Source organism: Anser anser (assembly GCF_964211835.1).
Source record: "Anser anser genome assembly, chromosome: 17".
Classification (NCBI taxonomy): domain Eukaryota; kingdom Metazoa; phylum Chordata; class Aves; order Anseriformes; family Anatidae; genus Anser; species Anser anser.
Window position 1 is genome coordinate 7,399,810 of NC_139738.1, and position 25,013 is coordinate 7,424,822.

Genomic DNA, 25,013 nt, shown 5'->3' on the forward strand with positions numbered 1-25,013 from the left:
GGACTTTTGAACTGGACTGTAAGAGTTCTGGGAGCAATCTCTCTATGTGGAGCAAGCTCCATCTATCTGGTGACTAGATTCCCTTTTTCTCTCTAGATGGACAGATTTCCATGTAATCCCTTCCAAAACAATATCCGTACCTTCATAGATCCCCTCCCTCTCCTCTCCTATTCCCTGCACAGAGGAATTAGGAATACATTCAGCACACTTACTTTGTCCGTACTGTCCATATTGGTAGCCAGCCACTGGGTCCACACTGTAACTGGTAGTGCTGTAGGTGGGAGGACAGTAGGACTGCGAAGTTGGGAGGCTGTCCACGGACTTGATGGAGTCACTCCGCTGGCTGCAGCTGGCAGAGATGGAGTTGGTAGTGTCCAAGCCACCGTGAAGGGGAGAGATGGAGAAGTCAGCCTGGGGCTGTGGAGGAACCCCACTGGGGTTGCTCAGGATGCTCATCACCTGGAGAAACACAGGAGACAACACGCCATCATCCAGAGGAGAAAGGGTACATGTGCAGCTGCCTTCATGCATACCAGGGAGAGGCTGTCTATGTATACTGCCGCTCTATCAGTATAATACGCTGTATCAACATAGGTTTAACTCAGATGTAAAATGAAGGCCTGCCTTCACCTAAGACAGACTCCACATTTGGCTCCCCTGTTCTTAACGCTTTATATGAAAGACCTTCCTAACGGGTAATGGAGAGGTTCCTTCATGGCACACTCAGTCTTTGGTCTGTTTTTTGCTGCCCTCTGAACAACGTTAGCTGTGCTGTTCCAAATGAACACTAGAGAAAGGAATAAAACAGGGAGAAACCTGCTCGACACACGCTGCCGTGAGCTAGCAAATCCTCCCTTCCTGCGCACAGCCCTCGCAGAAGAGGGGACCCACGAGACATCAAGCCATGATCTGCATTTTGAGAAAGGGACTCTGAAGACAGCCACTGTCTTTGGAAGTCTGAATGGGGATGGTTTGTGAAGGTCCCTAACCGAACCAGACACAAACCCTTCCTGGTTTGGACGCAGATTCTGCAGTAGGGACTGAAATGTCAAAGCTCTCTTTACCCTCAAAAGTCTGTGCATTAAAGGATAACAAGTCCCAGTTCAGCTCATTTCAGTATAGTGCTTGGTTTTAAAATGTAATTAAATTTGCACACAAGCTATCTTCCTGCTTTGAGACCTGAAACAGATGAACTTTTTTTTTTTTTCTTTTTTCTTTTTTCTTTTTTTTCCCCACAAAAATGCCAGATTTGTTCCTGCGGGTGAGTTTGGGGTAAGCTGCTGCCTACAGGCCTTCACACCAGTGCCCTGATCCCGCCAGCGCTTTAATGCAATTGCCTTCTGCAATCAGCAAAATGACCCTCAGGCTGCCAAGTTAAGAGTGTAAAGAGTTTGCAGGAGCAGGGCTGCGGGGAGGGAAGGAAGGGAACTCCTGATGCCTCTCGTTGATCTCTGCCGGCCGCCGCAGGCGTGCCTTGCTACATTTGTGCTGTGGAGAGGTGGGGGGAGAGGGGACAGCCTGTCACCTCGGGGGGCCAGGCCGGCGCTCAGATGCCGAGCGGCTGAAAATCTCCGAATTTAGCATAACCTTATTGACATCAATTAAAGTGGCAAATTGGAAATATTTGGAGCCTGGCAAGTGGTAAAATGAGCCCTTTATCCCCCACCAGCGGCCTGGTGAGCTATTGTGCGGAGGATACATTCTCTGGAAGGACACAAGAGGGGTTGTATAGAGCGGCGTCTCCCCTTCCTCCTCACCCCGACACCTTCCCCATCCCCTCCTCCCTCACCTTCCTTCTGGAGCAGAGGCTTAGGCTTGGCGCTGGCCTTTGCTTTCTAAAGCTTCTCCTCCCCCCCGGAAAGACTCCGGAGTCCTGCCATGATGCTTTGCCTTGATGTGATGCCACCTCCCGACTCAGCTGGCCTGAGACCCTTCCCAGGCATTTGTCTGGGAGGGGGATTTGGAAGCAGGGGTGGCTGGACCCCTGCAGAGCAGGAGGTGGTAGGGAGGTACTGGGGAGGGGGTAGTTAAAAAGCCTGGAAAATCAGTCGAACTCTGACCACTGGGTTTGCCTGCAGTTAGGTGCAGAGATGCAGGAATGAGCTTTGAACAAAAAGCACGGTGTTGGCAGCGTGGAGCTCGGAAAAGGTTCACATACCCTTTCCTCCTTCGGGTTTTTTAGCCTGCGCTGAGCTTAGAGTTTCCTGCTGGTCCCCAAAAGTTAAAACCAGCTTAGCTGTTTCAAGAACCAGGGCAGACTGTGCTCCAGCAGGGCCTAAATTACCTCCAGCCCTCCAGACCCTCCAGGCACAGCTTCTTAATCACACCAGTGAAGCCTCGCGGTATCTAGATGAACTTGTTTAGTCACAACTGTTCACAAATTGTGCCCGTGGAACTCCCTGCCCCATGACAGCACAAAGACAGACATACAGGGGGATGAAGAAAGGAAATTGTATTTAAATATGCAATACCGAGTGGATTAATATGAGAATAGGGCTGTCAGGATGGATGTAACATAAACCTCTCTGCCTCAAGGCTTTTGCAGCAGGGAAATCATGCGAGTGTAGCCTGAATGTAGTTTTCCAGCTGCTAAGTTGTTTGTAACCTTCCACTAAAGCTGGGTCGTGAACTTTGATCTGTCTCAGCTACGAATCCTCCCTCTCTGCCCCTCAGTGCTGCTGGCTGCAGACATACCTCCTAGCATCAGCCTCGCCTGGGCTGTTGGTGTCACACCCTGCACCGCCTTGCCCCGATGGATATCCAGGACATTCATGAATGTGGCAGCCACAAAACATCATCGGATTTCATTTGCAAGCAGAATCAGATGTTTAAAACAATAAACATCCTTCTTGCATGTGCTAATACACAGACGCAGGAATTAAGAGTTATTTTGGGTAAGCTCCAGCTTGGGCAGCACTAAGCAGGGCCATTTTGATGCTCCCTCCATGAGCTGTCCAGGTCCGGCAGCGCTGCTGGACTGCGGATTTGATGCATGCACTGCAAACCTCTGCAGGTGCAGGAAGAAATCATGCACTAGAAAACAACGGGCAACTGGAACCACTCAGAGACTGGAGGGTTTTCTAGTGCTCTCCGTCTTGGCCATCTCCCCAAAAGAGTCAGCTGCTTTATATTACTCAGGAAAAATATAAAGGTCTTAAAGCAAGCAGAAGTCATATTAACACTTCCGCTAAGGCCCGTTTAAAAAGAAAGGGGGTTGTAAAGCAATGTTGGTAAATGAAACCCAGATTCACACTCTTCAAAGTGAGAGGAGCTGAGACTGGAGAAGACACTTGCACAAATCCTACTAAAGGCAGTAATTGGCTTTAATCAGTCAGAATCAGGACTGATTTCTAATCCTGGCTCTGCTACTGACTCGCAAGGGCTTGTGCAAGTCACTTAAGCTAGGACTCAACTCAACTGCCCTTAGCCACGTGAAGTTAAGTTTCTAGTCTCTTCTAATCCTCCAGAATCCCTCTACAGAGAGACTGACACTTCTAAAGGACAATTCACCCCATTCTAAGACCTCTTTCATAAAAAGATGGTCTTTATTACCCTCTGGAAATGCATAGTGAGACAGAAGGATGCTGATATTTCACCATGACGATGCCAGGGTGGTGAAAGGACATGTAAGCGAGCAGAGGTCAGAGAGGCAAGATGCTGGAAGGTGACTGTGAGAAGCACGTCCCTGCTGGATGCTCCCGCAGGGGTAGGGTGGCTGTGTACTGCAGACCAGCTCTGATACAGGCTGCAGGGCTCAGCAGAGCCAGGAGCCCCAAAGAGCCCGTTCCCTCCTCAGCAACGCTGACCGTGGGAAACATCTGCCTTTTCCAGGCATACTGTGAGCAATTTGGGACTGCCAGCCACCCCCCCTCCCCCCGACTCTGTTTGCACAAGGACAGCATCTGATCTTCCCCACCCCAGGACATGAAGGTGTCAGAAATAACAAGAGCAAACCATAGATTTCTACTCCCCCTTTGCTCTGCAGCCGCCCAGCGTGGATAACCCTACATGAGCCCTTCAGCCTCGGCAGGCCAGCATTATCTGACTTCTTGTTTCAGCTGGATAAACTCATTTTCCAGGCAACTTTTGAACTCAGGAAAGTCTGGGGCATCTGGAGAAATACCCTCCTCAAGAATGCAAAGTCCTTTTACCTTTTCTTTTTGACCTTGCTTCCTTATAATTTATTACTTCTTGGTGCATTATCATCACTAACTAAAAATCAATACCCACTTCACATCTGTAAGGTTTTATCTGGAGGGAAATCTGCTACCTGTCCATCACAGTGACTGACAGCCTTCCCTTTCCCCTCCCTCTCATCGGTTGTCTCTCTCCCTTTCCCCATCTCCTTTCCCTTTGCTGCTGTCCCAAATCAGTCACAGGCTTGGCGTGGGCTTGCACTTTAGGCTAAGTCAATAACAGCCACAGTGCTAGGAGCCTTCGGCCTTGTTCCTACCCTTTCCGGAGGTCATTTGTCATGGGGGAGAGAGGGTACGGGTCTCGATGTGTTGGGGAGACCAAGGTTAATGAACAAAGACCCTCATGGATGAAAGAGCGAGCCCCCCCCCCCCCCCCGCCTTGCCTCCTGCTGCTGCTGCCCTCCCCACCCTCATCTCTGCAGCTCCCCCCTGTCCCCCCCCATCCCCCCCCCCCAGGACGTTTCATCACTCTCTCCCATACTTTAAAAGAGTTAAAAAAAAATGTAATTAATTCCCTCCATTTCTGAGCTGGCCCTCAGGGCCTCTGGCCGTGGAAACTGTAGCAGGGGAAATGTGCACCCTTTATGATAAACGAATGTGGCTTTGGAAAGGCAAGTGCAATTAGGGCCTTCAATCTGTGCAATCAGGCCTTCAGATTTTAGGTTTGGAGGTTGGGGGGGCAGGAGGGGCTCGAGGGACGGACAAGTGATAGGGAGAGATACTGCTCAGATAGAGAAGGGTGTGTGCGTGTCAGGGAGGGGAAAGGGGGGACAACAGGTTGGTCTGATAACAAAACCTTGCCCCTGCAGACCTGGCTGCTGGACGGCCTCTCCGGCCAAGATCTCCGTGGGATGTACAGGGATGGTCCGGGCCATGTTGGACAGGCTTCACATCCTCAGAGTCCCCACATCTCCTGTCCTGCATCACTGGTTTGCCCTGGGCTTGCGGAGATGCCCAGCCAACAGGCATCAGGCCCTGAGACACTGCAGACCTGCCATCTACCCTCCAGTGGTGCTGCACTATCTCATGACCAGGAGGACACAGAGACGTTGTAAGGAGATCAGATCCAAAAACCAGAATGATCGGGAGGCAGGAGCCTGTGGACAGCATTTTCTGGAGTGACTCCCAATGCTGCGTGTCTCTGGTTTTGTGCACCTGATTTGACACAGCGTAAAGCATCCAAAATCAGAGGCTGCCTTAGAAAAACGCTGCATTTAGAAACTGCTGAGCCTGGCTAAGTTCTGAATAAAGGGAAGACGTAATCATCTGCAACTAGCTGAAGGGTGTTAACTCCAAAGAAGCTGCCGGGTAGTCCCAAAGGAATGCAAACTGGATACCAGGCGGCAACTGAAAAGGAAAAAGCAGAGGAAGAGTCTCCTGGCAGTGGGCAGTATTTCTGAGGCTGTGGTACTGTTTCCCTAGGAAAAGGTAGAAATCCTGTCTTTGGGAAAGGGAAACACGATTGGTTTGAATATTTAGTCCTAATCAGAAACATCTAGGAGATTCTGCTGTGAAGAATCTGTTTGTAGGCTGAAACCTCTCTTTGTTGCAGATCCTGTGGTGTCAACTTTTACTCCAGTTAGCAGGGAGTGCATATCTGACTGATATTCATACTCGTGCTTTCCCGGCACGACTATCTGCCTGATAGTCGTGTTGGGAAAGGTGTTAGGTCTTTTGGTTTTATACTGCGTGGAGCAAGCTGCCAGTGCACTGTGAGCTCCTGTGTGAGAGGTTGGTCTCTGTCATTCATGGTTGATTCAGCTTCTGCTTTGGGGAGGTCATGTGCTGTCCTCAACGTCTGTTCTTGGCTACTTGGTGGAGACCCAGCTTAATCTTTTGCATCTTTTCTTTGCAGTCTTTTCAGCTAATCTTTTCCTTCTCTCTTGCAGAAGGCACCTTTCCTCATATTAATGCTTTTTGATCTCTGTGGATTCATTTTCACTTGGTGGGAGTAGGAAGAGCTGATTATTCTATACATATGTTAAATAGAAACAAAATGAAGAGGTGACTGTAAGACTACTGAAAGACGAAGAAAGAGTTGGGAGGAGATAAATAGTTTCCCCAAAGATCTTCACTTGAAAGGAGGATAAATATATGCAAATATGCCCCTAGGTAGGACTAAAATGACTTATGTAGCAATCACTAACAGTGCACTCACAAAGCCAAGCAATTAATTTTGAATATTTTCTAAATCACTAGACCCAGCTGAGTTGTATCCCAATATGCCAATCCAGTATGTGTGCCCATTAAATTTGATTTTGCAGTCAGGCCAAGAAGCAGGACAGTGCTTCACACTTTTTGTGCTTAGAAAATATCTGATTTGTTCAGTCTAATAGCATTTCCAAATAAATTTCAGGGCTTGAGGAGTGAACTTCACATTAAACTTCCTTACCTTCACTGACTTCAAGCACAATCCTGATTCACACTGGCAGAAATGAGCAATGACTGACTCTGTACTTCCACCTTGGTGTGGGTTAAAGAAAGCTGGTGCTCCACTGCCCCAGCTTTACCTCACTAGCTTAGCATGAGCAGCCTCTGAACAGACTCCATCCAATGCCCACCGGTCTGAACAGCAGAAGGAATGGAAACAAATATCACATCCTAGAAGACTTGGTTTTATTTCAACTCAATATAAAATTTAATAATGCCTTTTAAATAGAATTTGAAACGTCAGGAGTGAAATCCAAGCTCCAGTGAGGTATGTGGGAGTTCAGCCATTAATTTAAATGGGGCATTTATTTTGCTGTAGGATTTGGTTGTATTATAAAAGGCATTTGATGTCAAGGGCTTCATCTAGCCCAGTACTTACAATCCATCCATCAGCATGTTACCTGAGCATCAGATGAGGATTTCTAGTGCTGAGAATGGTGTTATAAATAGGAGCTAACAGAATCTTACAAGCTTCAGATAATTCCCCATCAACCCAAATTCTGTTGTGGTTTTTTTTTGTTTGTTTGTTTTGTTTGTTTGTTTGTTTTTGAGAGGCAGATAGGCTATTGATTAAAGGAATGCTTATGGTCTTCTCTGACTGGAGTTTCTTAGACGGCGAGGAGAAGTAGAAATATTTGCTTCCTATGCTAATCAATGTTATTGCAGTTGGTGTATTTACATTGAATAGATGCAGATAAAATGGCCATACCCCCAAAATGTTCATCACAAATGGCAAAGGATTGCTATGGAAGGACTCCAGGGCTGCTGTTGTATAGCAGTGATGTTTCATTTACGTAACCTTTTCCACTCCAGTGGAAAACGTGTGGAGACAAGTGAAATGACTTTTCCAAGGCCACACAAAGTGAATCAGAACCAGAGCCAGGAACAGAATGCAATGGTTCTGAATCCTTTCTGGTAAGTAGGGGACAGACCATACCGGTGCTCTTCAAAGTGATCAGAAACGGTTACTACAGGTCTGTGCTTGAACAGTGATACGGTTTGCCAGTGAACAGTAAAACCAGAAATATCGTCAATGCCTTTCAGTGACTTAAAACATCTGAAGGATGTTTCAGCACCATAGGGGAGTGGTCTAGGACACAGCGGGTGAAACGGAGATGAGCATTTGTGTCCTAAGACGACCCTGGTCACTTGATGGATGACAATCTGCCACACACTCAAGATGGAGAGGGCTCGGGGAGATGCTGGTGATGAGATGGAGCTGGGGATGCAATGGTGAGCTGCAGCAAAGCAGGCCAATGCAGGCTGCACAAGGGGAGGATTAGAAAAAAAAGGCGATGGGAAGTTATTACCTGATTGTTCAAGGCTATGGTGAGGTTCCACCTGGAGCACTGCATCTTGTTTTGGGCACCCTGCTTCTGTAGAGATGTACAAATTATGGAGAAGGTCTAAAGAAAAGTTTCTAAGCTATACAAAAGAATGGGAAGGTCTTAGCTATGATGGTAAGAGAAATTGCTTAATTCGGGATGGGCTAGAAAGAGAAATGGGCTCTTCTTGCAGTGGAAATACCATAAGGAAACCAGAAGCACCATGGGGTTATACATCCAGTAAGGGCTATAAGGAACTTTGCAGCAGAAGTGTAATTTGGAGGGAAGAGGGGAGGCATCACTGTGAATAGGAACCACTTGATCTAGAAACAGGAGCTGCTATCCCTGGTGACAGGGCACCAAATTCTACTATCACTTCTGTAAAAACAGATGCTAAAGTTCCTAATAGTCTGGATAACCAGAGAGGAAACAAAAAGGCATGCTCTGCTAGCATGAGCTGTTTGAGTTAAAGGGAGGTCCCAGTTCTACGGCTTTCAAACTCATTAATGAGCAAAATCAAAAGACAGGACTCACCCCTTTCAGAAACAGGAGAGACTCAAGCCAGCAGGCTAACTAGTGCTGTGCCATGTTGAAACTGTCGGGGTTTGATTTTCAGGCACTGCTGAATATTTCTTGTCTGAAAACGAGCTGTTTGTGCTTTACATCAACATCTTTATTTGCTTTGTGCTACCTAATCTTGAAGTGTTTTTTTCCTGATTAAATTGTAATTGCTAAGACACTTTATAGAGACAAATAACCAAAAGAAAGTCGGTGCTTCCCAAATGTGCTGGGTGGTGATCTAAGCCACCCCATCTTCCTTATTTCCAGGCAGTTAACCGCATTAGAAAAAGCCACCACAAGCAAACTCTACCCTAATTCTGTTTTACTCCAGACAATGTTTCCCAGTGAAGGCCAAGTGAATACACTGGAAAGGAAAGCCTCCATGGGAAAATTGCTTTGTTGAGATATGGAGCATCTCTGGGCACTTTTACAGAGGGTACTAATTGCAGGAAGATGAATCTTGCTTGTGGCATTTTGGAACTCACAAAATCATCTCAAATGAGAAAGCAGAAAGGCACAACCATGGAAAAATGGAATTCCTAAACATTTCCAAGCCTTGAGAAGGACTCAGCTTAGGTTTGGCTTTGGAAATGGGTTGGGTTGGGGATCCTTGCATCTTATTTTGCGCCTATCAATCCAGTTCTGGGTAAGCTCAGACATGCTGATGACAGGTGGGGAATGAAAATTTTTCAGGTCTGGGTGAGAGATTCAAAATACCAAGAAATAAACAAACACACACAAAGGTTTCCTACCACATCAGCCCTAAACCTATTGCTGTGCATCTGCCTGATGTGAACAATGGCAGGATGGGGAGATCACGCAGCATAGCTAAGTCCCAGCAAATTAAAACTGTTTTATAAACTTCTGCCATTCCCCACTGAGCCGGCTCTCCTGTCAGCAGCCCCACACCAGCAGAGACTAACAAAGACAAACCAAAAATCACAGAAAGGTCTCCTTTTTCCCTCCTCCCTTCCCATTTCTCTCCCTCGCTTTATTTATTTATTTTCCCATCTCCCAGCTAAGCTGATCTGTGCTCGCTCACTATCACAACCCCCTGCGGACACTGGTAATGGAGTGCGGGTGCTGACTTACTGCTTCGAAACAAGATTTCCTGAGATCCTTTGAGCCTGCTCCATGCCCCCCTCCCCCGTCTGCTTTTCTCTCTCTGTCTCTTTTTGGAGAGTGGAGGGGAGCCTCTATAAATGTGAAAGGAGCTGCACTACAAAGAAACCCCCGAGTGGCATATCCCAGCCCCAGGCGAAACTGCTTGGTGCACTGATAGTCCTTCGTATCTGCTCGAGGACTCCTCTTTCTCTTTCCCTCCCTCTTTCTCTGATCAATCGAGGGCTGTAATCAGTTAAGGTCCAGCTTAGCTGCAGTGTAAGATACACCAGTTAAGCAAAGCCAATGCCTCCAGGGTTCCCACCGTAAATATGGAGAGGTCATGGGGAGATTAAATAACCCTGATAAGTTCAGCAAGTGCAGTGCTAGCTAGGCTCGCACCAAACACTTAATAACTTGAGCTGGCAGAAGAATGGAAGAAGGAAAATCAGAAGTGCTTCCTACTCCCAGCTCCTCTGCTGCTTGTTCACTTCTTCTCCCAGTTCCCAGCCTTCTGGAGGAGGGTTGGTACCTTTTTTAAGGTGAGGGTTTCTCTTTTCACCTCCCCCCAATGAATGAACAATCCCTCGGTACTGTCCAAGAGCACAGGGGTGAATTTGTAAAGTCAGGACCTCGCCTTCCCTCACCCGCAGGAAAATGACAGCTCCTGAATCCAGGGAAATGCCTTCTGCAGCCCTACGCAGTGTTGTGTGCTTTCCCCTTGGACTTCTCTCTGCTGCTAGGGAGCAGTGTGGGATTTTTAAAGACGGGGAACTACCTGCTTTTGCCAAATGTGAACCCCAAACCTTTGTAGGATCTGAACGGTGGGACAATGGAGCTGTGTCCATCACGGTCTGGAGTCCACTGGTGTGGAGGCATTAGTGCAAATAAAAAGGTAAGAAGACAGAAGAAAGTTGGTATCTTTGCTGAGAACAGTAACTTAAATGAAGGATTACCCTTACAGTTGTGATGTTCTAGCTCAACAACCTTTTCCTTTTTTTCTTTTTTCTTTTTTTTTTTTTTTCCATAGTAAATCTTTTCCTTCCTCTCCATCAATGCCCATTTTCAGGGATGGCCCAGGAAAAATTGAGCCCTTTGTATTCATTATTTATAATCACCTTTACACTAAGTTAATCACCTTTACACTAAGTTCATGCTGTGCTGGATCCAAGTAGCTTATATTTTCATAATGCACTTCTTGAAGAGGCTGGGGATGCTTGGGCTGCCAAGGGGACTTTGCCGTGCAGGATAAGCTACTGCCTGCTTCTGTTTCTGAAATGCCAGAGCTCATTTCTGCCCCTCACACATGAGAAATCTGGCAGGATTTGGTGACCACCAAATCCTCCCCCAAATTCTACCTGGTCTTAATCCTGAGCGAGTGACTAGCTGAACACAACATGAGGTTTGGAGCCAAACAGCACTACATCAGCTCCCGTCTAATTGGACATTGGCCCACTAGGCATTACAGATAGGGAAAAAAAAACATGTAAGATTTATTAAAAACGATGCAGGCGCACAAAGAGCAGAACAAAATCTTTAACCAGAAGTGATAAGAAAGCCCTAAAGGATTTGAGTTTAGATAAGTATCCCTCTTTGAGTCCTCCAGCTCTCTAAAAGCTATTTGGACTGGAGTTTTCCTGTGGTGTTATAGGTGCTTACCTAAGCAGGAGATGAGATTACCTCTTCCCCGGGTGTTTCAGCATTTCTGCACCTGGGGTCTGCTGAAGAGCAGCACAAAACTTGATCAGTTTGCAACGGTTATTTGATGGTTATTTGATTAGCCATCACAAACAGGTGAAGCCTTGGAACAATAAAGTACAAAAATAAAAGAAACTCCTGGGCTAACGCATCATTAACTGCATCTCTTTCTTATTTATCTAGCACCGTTCAATTCAATTGTGGCTATGTCTGGCAGCACTCCAAAACAAAGTATTTTTTACAATTATAATACAAAACCACTGAGAAGCACTCTCAAACATCAGAGTAGTAAAATGCCTATCTTTAAAACCTTGCTTTTCTTATTGTTTACTGCCTTGACATAAGTGACTTTTAAGAAGAAAAATATCTGTTGATGAAAGGTAGCTGTCTGCTGGCAAAACTATACCTGCGCCAAAGGGAAGGGTCAGTACCTCATTAAAACTAAACCTCATCCAAAAGAAAACAGTAACACATTTAAGAAATGGGTACATAAACCAAAACATTCCTTGCTCTCCGGTACAAATGCAAGGAACTTTGTACATTAACCCCACAACTCCTGACTGAGCTACAAGCTCTCTTTTAGGAAAATATCTTGACTGAAAGACTTGAAAATGGCAAATCTTCCAACATGCTGAGTCAGGTTGTGCCCTTCGCCCGTCCTCCTCCCTGTGGAGCCAAGAGGAAGAGTAAAGGTATCACACCCTTGCACTACTTGAGCAGAGTTTTTAAGGCATCTCCTGCATGCAGAAGTTTAAATCACACGAGCCACTGCTGATCCAGAGATAAATGGTGGAAAAGGGATTAGAGATACTTAGCGGAGGAGAGGGAAGACTCAGGAAGGGCTGATTATTTTAAAGATATGACTATTTAAAGATAATGATTGCATAAATTTAATTAATGCATTTTCATGCTGCAAATGGCCGTTTTGTAATTAATGTATCTGGCCTCGCTAAGCATGGGAGATCACATCTCCCAGCCCCCCCCTCCCTTCTCGATTCCCCCCTCCGCCTCTCGTTTAATGAAAGACAGAAAGCAGATGACAGAAACAATTTGTCAGCCAGTACGGGTGTCAGATGCCTAATTGGTTGCGCTGAGTTAGTGGAAAGTAAAGGGGGAGAGGGTCGAGGCTGGGGGGGTTCTTTCCTCTTTATCAAGGCTTCAGGGTGGGTGCCTGTATCGGTGGGGGGGCGCGGCGAGGGGGCGAAAGTGTTTCTTGTTAATCGATGGAGATTAGGACACAGATTGGCTGTGGCAGGGACTGGGCAGTGACAAGAAGGGGACAGGAGAGGCTGGTTAACACCCGTGCAAACAAGCTGCCATATCTCACAACGCGTTAAGTCCGGGCAGCGCTGACAACACCAGCGGTCCCTGGCTGTGACGGCTTGGGGAGAGCTTGGCGAGTGGCTCGGCAGCCCCGGGCACGGCTCCCCCCGTTCAACGCGCACCCTTCGGAGAGGGCCAGATCACACCCTCCAGCCTCACTTTGGAATTGAGGAATCGAGGCATTGGCAGAAAGTTCGGGACCCTGGGGATGGGGTGGGAGGAAGAGGGGCTGAGGCCATGGGTAAAGCAGAAAGGAGCCGGGAAGGACATCAAACCCAGAGCATTGCGCAGGTCTTATTTGCCCTAAGCTTTGCTCTGGGTTCAGATCACTGTCTCAGTGTTACATCCTCAGAAAACCCACGTTCTGTCTCCTCCCATGTCTGCCCCACTGTGAGATTGCTTTAAAAAGTGCAAGATTAAGCAAAACTGGAATTAATGTATGTTCCATCCAGTTCCTGAGCTTTGTGGGTGCATTTCGGTCACTTGTCGTAAACACTACAGCCAACTAACTATCCCCTGGTCATTATGTGGGGAGCAAAACCTCCTTCTCCATGCAAGAAGGCCCATGAGTCTGAATCTTGATGAATGAGGGAGCAGAGGCTGTGAGCCCCCCCCAGCTCCAGCGAGAACCAGGCATCGCGACCCTTCAGCCCCCCCAGAAGGCAGCAGGACACAGCACAGGCTATCCAAAGTGACAGCCAGGAGAAAAGCAGAAATGTGTCTCATTTCTCTGTACCCTATGGTCTAGGCAACTCCCGTGTATTTATCCCAAGCAGTAGGCAGAGCAGGGCTGCCACCTCTCACCTTACAAGTGGAAAAACGAGCCCAATAAAGGCTGATAACTTGAGACTGCACCAAAGTTTATGGGGGAGCAGGAATTTGATCATCCCAAAGCCAAGGCTGATGTCCTCATTCCTGACAGCCTTGCTTTGGACTAAATTAAGCAGAGAAACGAGAAGAATATCAAAACGTTAGTGCCATCAGATGCTAATTGCTTGGCGTCTCTACAGGACTCCCCCTGGCAATGTAAGAAAGCTTTACAAAGGTGGGAAGTTTCATCGGCTCTCACTGACACCAAGAAAGGTGATAGGCAGAGAGACATGGGGAGAAAGAGCTAAGAATAGAAAATGTTGAGTTTCCATACTGGGCTCTGATCACATTTAAACATGCAGCCTGTGGTAATAAACATACTACTAAGCTTCTGCATTACACTACAGGTCCCTTTGTAAGTGGTTTACGAAGGGTCGCTAGGTGATGAAAAAATGTTTTGAAAAAGATAAACAACCGTTTCTTTTAGATGAAAGAAAGACTTTCAAATAGCATAAATGGAAATGGAAAGGGAATGGGTGATGGATGCAAGTGAAAATACAAACTTTTGATTTTGAAAGATCAAAATAAATTAAAGGCTGCAATTTGTAACAAAAGTATATTTAAAATAAAATATCCAATTGAAACAGTTTTGTTCATTTGCTTACAGAAGAAAAAGAAACTCTCCAGAGAGTGTTGAATGAAATGGAACCATTCTGCTCTTTGCCAAACGTCCCAGCAACCTGTCCCCTCATCCCTGGTGATCTGTTACCCACTCAGCTGCAGGGTGAGCCTGGTACTGATACATGACAGCATCTCGTAATCTGAAGCCATTCCTATTGCTATCTATTTCTGCTGCGGTGACATGGAATTGCTGCAGTCAAGGGGCAGGTACCACTGTGCAAGACCCTGCATAACACAAGAAACAAGATCCCAAATCCTCAAAATGGCAGATGTATCAGATCTGGGGACTCGCCGTCTCCCATCGAGTCTGGCTTTCTTACTACTCGCACCCCAAGAAAGCAAACTCAGAAGAAAAAGAAAGAAGGCGAGGTATCATACCCCTGAATCTATTCCCCTGCAAGTCAAAAGAGAGTAGGAGCCAACCCTGGCCCAACTCTAAGCAGCAAAAAAAGGCCTAAGATGCTGCAGGTAAAATGGAGGAATGGGAATTACTAATCCCTTCTGAAAATTTGACTTGCACAGATATTGAGGAAATACTCAGCATTTCCTTCTTCCCTACACACGACATACTTTCTCCCCGCCACAGCCTGGCACTGTCCTGCAGACTCCTGTATACACCTAGCTTTTTCCTTCTGGTTTATATGACATGAGAGCAAATCACTGGGCAGAGGAGCTCTGAGAGGGAGGAATGTGGTCTATTGTGTATTAAACAAATGCTAAATGATTACAAGCACCATATTGGCAGAGAAAAAAGCAGGCTGCGGTGAGTTGTGCCTGTCACATCACTGCTCCTGCTTGGCAAATAAGTTCTAATGCCCAATTGGTATTTATTAGATGACATACAACAACTGTCTCATTAAATCAGGGCTTGAGTGTAGGCCGGAAGTCTTAATTTAAAGTGTCACAAGCTATTGAATTCAGATGCCTTAGACAGGAGGAGAAAGAAGGGAAGGGAAAAAATTGGGTTTAGAGAAGTAGGAAGCAGTAACTGGTCCTAACCCACCTTCTGAAATGGGTTGTGATTTTGATGCTGGTCTGGGCTCCGGTTCAAAAAATATTTGTTCTGCATTTGGTTTCTCTCTCTCACTCCCCTTTACATGCACTTTCAAACTCTCCCCCTAATAAACGGTTGGGCACCTTTCTCTGTGCTTTAAATGCAGCGTCGAAAGCAAAGGTTAATGCTGGAGATTGCATTCCAATTGAAAACGCGGCAACCGGTAAATTTGGTTTGTTTAGAGTGGAAATGCTTGAACTGCTGTAGATGGGTGGCGGGTGCGAGAGCATGGGGAGAAGGGGGCGGGAGGCACTCCACGCGCCCCAGCTCCTCTCCGGACAAAATTAAATTTCAAAGTTTAATGAGTTGCGAAGGGCACTGGATTAAAAAGGCTGGTCCCTGTGCTACCAAAACTGAAGCTGTGCGATGAAGAGAGAGAGAGAGAGAGAGAAAAAAATCCCACCAAACCCAAAACGTCAGGGAACAGAGCAAGTGAAAAATGTCAGGGCAAATTGCTCTTGACAGTGTTAATATCTGCACCTCATAGCAATAATTACATGTAAATAAATAGTGAAATAGCTCTCAGCTGGAGTCTGTACTCCGAGTGCAGATGCCACTAACAGCCAGCTGGGGACCTTTCACTCTTCGACTGCCATTTTCCCCCCTTTCTCCCCTCCCTCCCTTCATTTCATCTATGCCAGAGCTGCGAGCGCAATTGCTGGCAACTGCAGGTCTGCTCGCAGCCCTCCCCCCTGCTACAGCACCACGCTCCCTCCCGCTTCGTGTCGCCCTCCCAGCCAGGGGCTGCAGTCGGCTGTCAGGGAAAAAAAACACGCTGCTTTTAGCCCCTTGCAAGGGGAAAACAAGCTTTCCTGGATTCACGTCTGGCCGTCATGTGAGTAAAGCTGAAGGGATGAAAACAGCGTGGCTGGCTACCCTTCCGTCTCTGTGGGCTCCTAAAAAATGTCAGATGGGATGGAGCTATCTCTTTCAAGCACTGGGATTACGTTCTTCATATCACCAAGGTTGTCTATATTTCAAAAGAACACAGGAAAACATGTGGTTCAGCATCAGAATGCAAAAAAGATGCTTCATTTCCACAGGAGACACATCTCCCATTGCTATCAGTAGCATCCACAGAGATTTGTGAGCCTGAGCCGGCTCCTCCAACCTTTGCCCATATGAAAAACACACTTCTATAAGCCCACATCATTCTGCACTTCTACAAATCCCCGTCGCTCCTTCCTAGGGTACGGCTCAGCACAGGGCATCACGCAAGACTGCTGTGACCTGAGCAAGGGGAAAAAAAAGGCACCGCACCATCAGCAGCACTGGTGAAGGTGGGCTGGAATCCATCTCTCGGTTCCCCAGGCTCCAGAGATTTGATGGCAGCCTAAGAAATCACAAATGATGGGGAAAGAGTGAGTATCACCAGACTATTCACCATCGCTTCCATTGAATAAAGGGAGTAGGGGTGAAAACCAAAGTGCACGAAGCATTGCTTCACTCAGTGGAGCATCGGCCTGTGGGACTCCTTGCCACAAGAAGCAGCAGATGCTAAGCTGCGTGGATTGAAGAGGAGGCTGGAAAAGTACGTGGAAGGAAGGTCCATTGAGCACTACTAGACGGACAAACCGCCTTTTTTCTAAGGAAACCCCCTAAGTGAAAATAGTGAGAGACCAGGAAAGAGCCCTGGTTTTGATCCTCACAAGGTGTCTGCCCACGGTCACTGCCGGAGAGGACCTACTAGGCCGGGCAGAACTTGTCCCCAAGCAGTGCGACTACCACCGAACTCTCAACGGTCCCGATGTAAACCTTCCCACCACCTCCCAGGCCCTTCACTAATACGGCCAAAGAGCTGCGGGTGTCTCAGCAGGGAGGGTGGAGGGGAGGACTGCAGAAAATAAACATGCAATTGCATACAGTAATGCAATTACTAAAAATGGAAGCATTTGTACAGAGAAGGCCTTCTGGGCTAGAGTAGAGGGCTTTGACTACACCCAAAGTCTCAGGTGATAAGGTTCCTACCTTACAAGTCTAAATTTAAGCAAGATAAAAAAAACCCTGTGCCTCCGTTCTCGGTCTTGGAGATAACAACCTTCCCCACGGAACCGTGAGAAGAAACACATCCCACGATGATGAGATGCTAAGATATTACGATGAAAGTCTTAGATAAAGCTAACCTCATTATTGTAGTCCCGTTTTCTTCTACTCGGTCTATTTATATCTCTGTACCCTCAGTTTAGCTCCCAGCCCTACAAATCAGGGCCTAATTATAAAGCCACAGAGCCCCGCTAAACCACCCAGCAGGCCCATGCTGCTTACTCCTCTTTGCTGGAGGAACTGCAGTAACTTGTGGTTTGAGCCAGCAGCAAACAAGCCCGCAGGGCTAGCGCACCCGAAGGGGGCAGGAATGGCTTCACCCAGCCACGCAACCGGACACCCCAGCACCCAGGGGTCGCCGCTCCTCTTGCCTGGCGGGTCGGGAGCTGCCCCGAAGGAAGCTGGTTCACGCCTGGCCCCGCCGTCAAATGGTGACGTGCTCTCCCACCAAACCAGCGTCACTCCGGGGCCAAGCTGCTAGACCAAAGCAAATGAATAAAAATAACCTGCCACTGATAATAGGGAGATATTCTTAGTGAACTACTGCCTTGTGTAAGGGAGAAAAGCTTTGAGGGTTTTCCTTTCGGCTAATGAAATTCACAACAACACCCCACACTGCACTGAGCAACAAACACAGCTCCATTATTTGGAAAACAAATATGTTCTTTAGAGCTTCCTGGTTGTCAAACACCTTTTTGTTTAGCTCAACAACTAATCCACTTATCGGAGGATAAAGCTGCCAGTGAATCACCAGTATGATAAAAGCATGCACAAAATTAGCAAAAATTTGCCTATGGCTCCTGCACATTTAACAAACACCAGCTAAGAGAAAAATGATTTTCTTTTTTTTTTCTTTTTCTTTTTTCTTTTTTCTTTTTTTTTTTTTTAATAACTGAGATCCCCAGGAGAGATTCTGTCAGATAGTGGCTTTTATTTTGCTTGCAGTTTTTTTCCCCCCCCTCTCTCTTTCCATATAACCCAAGCACTGAAGCTGGGAGATGCTGGGAGCTGATATCAGATCCACGGTGAAATTGGAGGTATTTGAATAAGCAAGAGATGCAGACAAGCAAAATTTTATCTTATTGTTATTATTTCATTTAAAAAAAATAGCGCTCAGGCATTGGCTGCTTCCCTAGGACCTTGGCTGTGGTGGATGTTTTCCTGCTCGTGAGGTTGTAACACCTATAGGACACTGGATTTGTCCTTCCTTGCTCTTCAGTGTGGACTGCAGCCCTTTGGGATTTTAGCCTCTCCTTTCTCCTGCATGATAGAGCCATGTGAACTCTCCCTGTTATGTGGATGAGGAAAGGTTGGGTAACCAAGTTGTTCACAGGGGACATGCTTCTCAGAACTTCCAGTCCTCTGCTACAACCATTAAATTACCGTCCCACTCTTGAAGTCTTTCACTGAAAACTTCACAGGGGTCTCACAGAGCATCAACTGGGTAAACAGAAGTTACCTGCTCTCTGAAATTCACCCAGCTACATAAACCTTGGGAAATTCTCCATTATGGATGTATGCAGAGATGTTCTTGTGAGATTTCCAACATTTCTGGGCACAGTTATAAACCAGTGTGTGTGAAAGAGGGAACGAGAGAAAGAGAGAAACTGGGAACGAGAACTCCTTAGCACTGGAACCTAGATAAAGAGCGTTCCTCCTGGCCAGGAGGAGCCAATAAGCTGATGCACAGAGCAGTCCCAGACCTTGCACCACATGTTGCACACAAACCGCTTCAGAGCCCACCAATGTCATCTCAGGTGCTGAGGATGCTTCCTTGATCCCAAATCCTTATTTTCCTGAGGTGGTATCAGTCTCAGCTAGACATTTGCTGGACACTGCAGATGAGCAGGAAGATGAGGTTAGTTCAGGACTGAACCACTGCAGCTGAACTGAGAGCGCTGGGGGCTTTGAAGGCTTCTGGCTGTACTTTCTGAACATGCACCTTTACTGCAAAGCACCACCAGCACCATGAGCGCTGGAGGTGCAGATCAGCAACTGCTCCAGGCCATGGTGCCACTGCAAGAGCCAGAATGGAGAGTGCCTAAAGCATCCCAATACCTTCTTTTCCTCCACCAGCTTTGCCTAGGCTTGAACAGGACCACAGCACATGATGAGGGGATCATTTAGGGGAGCTGGGAATTAATCAAGAGGCACCCACCTGTCAGGCTGGTATCTGGAACTAAATGGAAACACTTGCTAGTGCTTGACCTCTCGCCCTCCAGAGAAGCCTGCGGCTCTTGAGTGGCTGGAGAAACCCTCTTGTCGGGGCCACAGCTCTGAGACCCCAGGTGAAATAAAGCAAGGGGAGCAGGCAAGGAGAGGTGTGGGAGCTGGGTTATAAGAGGTGGAGGAGGCAGAAAGAGGTCACAGCTGGTGGGGCTGATGCAGGGACCAGCAATCTTTTGGCACTGGTGGCAGAATTCAGGCAGAGAGCTGGTGAATGACTTGGATGTGATGGGATAAAAACAGCACACAAGGGGTTGGCCAACAAGCCAAGAGCAAGAGCTGCCTGAGGCTCAGTGCTGTAGGTAACAGGCTGCATAGTAAGAGATGCTGGAGATAATTAAAGTCAAATACTCCCATGCCTCTCTATATGTCCCCTGGATGGGCTTTGTTTTGAATGAGATATATCTAATAACATTGGTGTGGGCTGTTCAGCAGTACAGCACGTGTTTCAGTGTTAAATCAGCCCTTCTTGTACTTAACAGAGGCCAAAACTGTGCTGACTAGCGGTCAAATAGTGCAACCCAAGGCAGTGCTAGCTGCTAAACAGCAGAAGAGAGCCCTGAATGCCTGCCAAGGGATCTTCAAATACCAGTCCTAAGGTATAGGATTAGGACTTAGGACTTCAGGGGCATCTGTGTAAATACCTGTGAGAAGGGAAAGGACAAATGCTTCAGGGAAACTAGCCTTCTCCAGCTGTTCCAATACTGAAGAGAGAAGAGTACGGAACAAGATCTGAGCCAATGCACGACGTGTTGGGACAGCTTATACTGGTGACAGCATCTTATAAGATGTCCTCTGGACGGAGTTTATAGTAGAAGCCTCCTGGAGCTGTAGCATAGACCCTAAAATTCTCTACATGAAAACACTTTACAGATGGGCACAAAAATGAAGTAGGGAAAGGGAAAGGACATTCATGGGAGCTGAGCAGAGACCGAGAGCTAGGGCAGCAGCTCAGAGCAAGGAGTTTATTTGCTTTCTGAGTTCTAGTGAGCCTGTGGTCTCGTGGTGGGAGTAAGAGGACAGAAGTGGCTGCTATGGGAACCAAGGAAGCATTTTCCACAATTGGTCCTGCTTTTTCTTCTCCATTGCTCCAAGCAGCAACGACTGAGGGGCCCCAGGGAGAGTTCAAAGCCTCACTGCACTGGGTGCTGTACAGAAATGTGGCTGAACTGCATTCCCTTGGGCTAAAAGCCCAGAGGTATGGATGCCGCAGTGAGCAGTGCTTTTGTAGAGACTCATGCATAGAAAAGATGAGGAAACAGAACGTAGCTCCAGCCAATGATGCAAAAACATCTGGGGGATGGTACGTGGCTAAACAGAATGCCCTAGGAGTGCCAGCCCTATCCGGTGTTGAAACCACCCTGCTTCCTGGGAGAGAAGAAGGTGCTGTAAAATCACGCCATGCACTGATGGAGCAAATTCCTTTAGAAGCAGGCAAGACAGCGTCACATTTTGCTGCAATACCAACCTTCCCCTCCAGCCCAGCTCTCCTGCATCAGTGACCTGGCTCTCACCACTGCTGCCCATTTTTAGGGAGCCCTATGTCCCCTTGGGAAGTGATCCCCGGGCCACCACAGCCTCACCTCCTTCTCCTTGCTGCAGCCTGCATGTCCCATGGCAGGAGGTGGTGCCCACCAAGGTGCCTCCTGCAGGGCACGGAGGTGCTAGCAGCACAAGCAGCCCAGAGCTTCAGTAGAGCCGTTGGACCCACATTCCCAACAGAGTTGCTGAATCCTGTGCTGGCTTTTAGGTCTGGGGAGACCCCATGTGGCTCCTAATTCGGGGCTGGATTTGTGCTCAGCTGCACACTCTAATCGCTAATTAAAGGTTTGCCATCATCCTCCAGCAGCTGTCAGCGTCCTACAGGTCGATCCCCAAGCAACACTCTGCTGAGCCAGAGCTGCCGATTGGAAAGTTCATTGTATGGGCAGTGTCCAACCCCTTCCCCATCCTCAATACACCTGGGTATTTATTTCCTTGTAGAAAAGGGTTGCAACATCAGACAATGCTCTGCTTTGCACCACCTATTCTCCCCTTCTTGCAGTCAGCCCACAAATATTTCTTGCCTTCTCCCCTTGTTCATTCTTTTTTCTTTTTTCTTTTCTTTTCTTTTCCTTTCCTTTTTTTTTTTTTGAACGAAAAAATGTTATTTTGTGCCTCCTGAGCCTTGTCGGCTGGGCTCGGCTTCTGTATCAGCTGGAGGAGCTTATGAGCCTCGTCTCCTCGGATTTAGACTGAAATTTTGATTTTCTGCCGCGCTCAGATAATGTGGAAATCCTGTTCCCCGATATTTACTGTTTATCAGTGCAGCACAGCGCAGTTCTGGGGGGAAGGGAATCTCCCCCTCCGTGTCTCCCCTCATCCCCTCCACCCCCCATCCTGCATGCTAATGGAGTTTGACTTCGGAGCAGACGCTACAACAAAAGCCTAATTATGGCGAGTGGAGGGGACAAGGAACTTCCCGGCAAAGAGGCTCTGCGTCCCTGGGACAAACCCTGATCCTTGTCCCCATCACCTGAGCCTGCCAGAGCATGGGGCTGGTCCCTTGTCCCATCTGTGATCACCGAGCCATCTGTCCCTCTCTTTGCCCACTGCTTGCTAGGCTTTGTCACCTTGGGCGGACCTGAGGTCCCCTCCAGCTTTATGAAGTCGAGGATGGGGGAGTGCAGGAGCGTGGCAAGACTTGCCACATCCGCTTTCCCCCTGCTCCTCACCTGGATTAAGTGGTCTTGTCTCGTGTCTCCAGGTTGCCCTGGGCATCCTGGTCTATTGGACGAGCTCCCTCTCTCTTTCACATCACGTTTGTCCCAGAGGAAGCCCACGTGTTTGGGGACCCCCCGAGCATTCCGTCTGCGAGCGCGGTCCCCTTCCAAGGCACACATCCTGCTCCCCGTGTGCCAACACACACGCCAAGCCCCGCATCCCCCAGCGTGGATTAGTGTTGCTGAGCCCTTGCAAACTCATTCCTGAAAGGAACCTGGAGGCAAGAAAGGGAAAGGGGGAGGGAGGGAGGGGGTGGCACTTTGCTGCCTGACATGAACTATGCAAGAAAAATAAAACAATAATAAGAAAATCTGGGGCTCAGCAGCAGGGGAACAGCTCTAAGGACCACTTAAGTGGCCAGCGGTGCATAATGCCTCACTATTAATGAGGCCTGCTGCCGATTCCTAAAAGGATTGGTTATTGTCAGATAATGTACAGGGCTTTCTCTTTGCCCCCCAGCCCCTCACGGGGAAAGCAGGCATTTCCCTGTGGTTGGGATTGAGCTGAATAATGTCCTGGCCACCTGCAAACGTGCTGGGCTTTCTCTGCAACTGCATAATTAGAGGCAGGAGGGTAATGCAGCATGGAGAAAGGAAGGAAAGAAAAATGGGAAAAAGAGTTGTTGTTTTTTTTTTTAAAAAAAAAAAAAGAGGGGGAAAGGAATGGAGAGGGAGACAGGAAACTTGATAAAGCTCAGCTAGGCGCTCTCTGTTTGCACTGTTCTCTATACAGCTTGGCTGTTGGCTGGCTCTTCTGGTTTAAAGTGACTCCACTTCTTATGGAAACGGAGAGGCGGTATTAAAAAAAAAAAAAGAAAAAAAAAAAAACAAGACACAGAGAGCTTCCTTATCTCATGGAGACAGTTGTCAGGAATCACTTTGACTGAGTCGTTTTGTCTCCATGCTTTTTTTCGCTGTCAAGCAGGCCTCAGGACATGGATCAAAGGAGAGGCGCTGAGCGCTCGCTGAAACTTCTGATCCCTTCTCGGTACAGACGCACGAGTGGCAGACAGCTCTCCTCCACATCAAATGGAAGGAGAGAGGAGAGGGAGGAAGAAGGGAAGGGAGAGGGAGAAGTAAAGCTGGGAGAGAGACAGAGAGAGAGGAGGCTGCGAGGCGCTCTCTGCCGCTCCAGATCTCAGGGGACAGACAGACAACACCAGCCTTTGCTTTCCCTCTTTCCCATTTCTTATCCAGAGCGTCCCCTTGCCAGTGTCCCCCCAGAAAACTAACAGTAACACAGATATTTGCCCCAAACTAACAGGTGAGCTCCCCAAAGGAGCCTCAACCCAGCTGGCCCCAGACATTGGTGGTTCCCAGACCAAGCTTTGCACTGAAGCAAGAATCACTGTGAGAGCTCCCTCCTGCGTCGCACGCTCGGACATCTCAGTTTCAGCTCCTGCACTGGTTTGGGGGGTGAATTCCTACACCAAAACTACCCCCTGGGTGTCAGCCTTGCCTCCTTCCCTTCAATCTCTAAAGCTGGTCCCAGCAGTTTTTCTGTTTCTGCCAACAAGCAGTTCCCCACCCTTTCCCCCGTGCTGCTCACGATTCCCTTTCAGGTACTTATTCCCTGAAATAAGATCCCCCTCATCTCCAAACTGGATAGGCTTAAGGGCTGACTCCAGCTTACTGCGGCGAGCTAAGACCCTCCACACCTTTGATCAACTCAGCCCTTGCACACCCCAGACCCTGCTAGGATTTCTGCTCTTCAGCCCTCACTGTAAATTGATCTGGTGCACGCCTGTCTGATGGAGGCAGGGAGCAGCATCTTGCATCTCACCTCACCTCCACCGCTCTGCGAGGAGAAGACCCCCGGGTGGCACGTGCCCCACAACTCAGCAGCCCCCCCATTATCTCTCTGCTGCACACACGGCTACATCTCTTCGCCTCTGCTCTTCTCACGCGCTACAGAAGCTCCCACGCAACCCTATAACCCCGTCCTGCTCAAGCAGACATTGCACAGCCAGGCACTGCTCTCTGCTCCACGCACGGTGCATCAGGAGCTGGCGAGACGAGCGCTCTGCAAGCTGGTGCAATACCCCAGCTCTCACACAAAAGACTGGTGCAGCATCCCTTTAGGGTATGTCTCCCCCATGGACCCCTCCTGATTGTATGGGGCCTGACACTGCACAGTTCTTCTGAGCAGCCCCGCAGAATGCTGTGGATGTGGACGAAGCCCCAGCGTCCTCCCTGCCCTCCCAGCCCCTGAATGTCCTGCTTGCAACCTTCACCCAAAATGCTGCAACCTGGCTGTCAGCAATCCCAGCAGCTGGAGGGCTCTAGGATGGGGGAAAGCCTGGGTTTCCTTTATCGTTAGCACATGTAGATGGTGAAGCGAACAGAAAACAAACTGCACCGCAAAACAACCCCTTTCAAAAGGCATCCCTCAGGCCTGGGAAAGCTGGAGGTCGTGGCATATCCCCCTAACAGTGCGCACCTGTGGTGGTAGGCTGTCCTGCCTCCTTGCATCTCTGCTGTTCTCTCACACCCACCGAACCCAACATACTTTCCACGACCCCTCTTTGGGGAAAAAAGAGGGGGCAGGTTGGGCTTAGTGCCTTGACCCACTGCAGAGCTCGTTGCTGTAGATTTCTCCTATCATAGATGGCTTTTCACAGCCATGGCACAGCTGGAGCACAGCTGTTACACCACTGCCAGACTTTAACAGGCACACAGAGTGCATGGGCACGTACGCTGGTGTGCACACACAGCGTGTACACGTGGGACATTGATGCCCTTGTGCACACAGGCGTGCGAGCACATGCACGTATGCCCCTGCCTCCGAGTCCTTATTATTCCT

General features: G+C 48.2%; 1 protein-coding gene across 1 annotated transcript in view; it reads right to left on the minus strand.

Annotated features, from left to right (window-relative positions):
* Positions 1-25,013, minus strand: part of PAX7 (paired box 7) — a gene marked incomplete at its 5' end in the record, with an annotated part of 64,682 nt that overhangs the window by 8,784 nt on the left and 30,885 nt on the right. The window contains 2 exons of the mRNA XM_083802434.1: positions 213-459; positions 7,937-8,002. Coding sequence (XP_083658560.1) covers positions 213-459; positions 7,937-8,002 — 313 coding nt within the window. The remainder of the gene's footprint in view (positions 1-212; positions 460-7,936; positions 8,003-25,013) is intronic.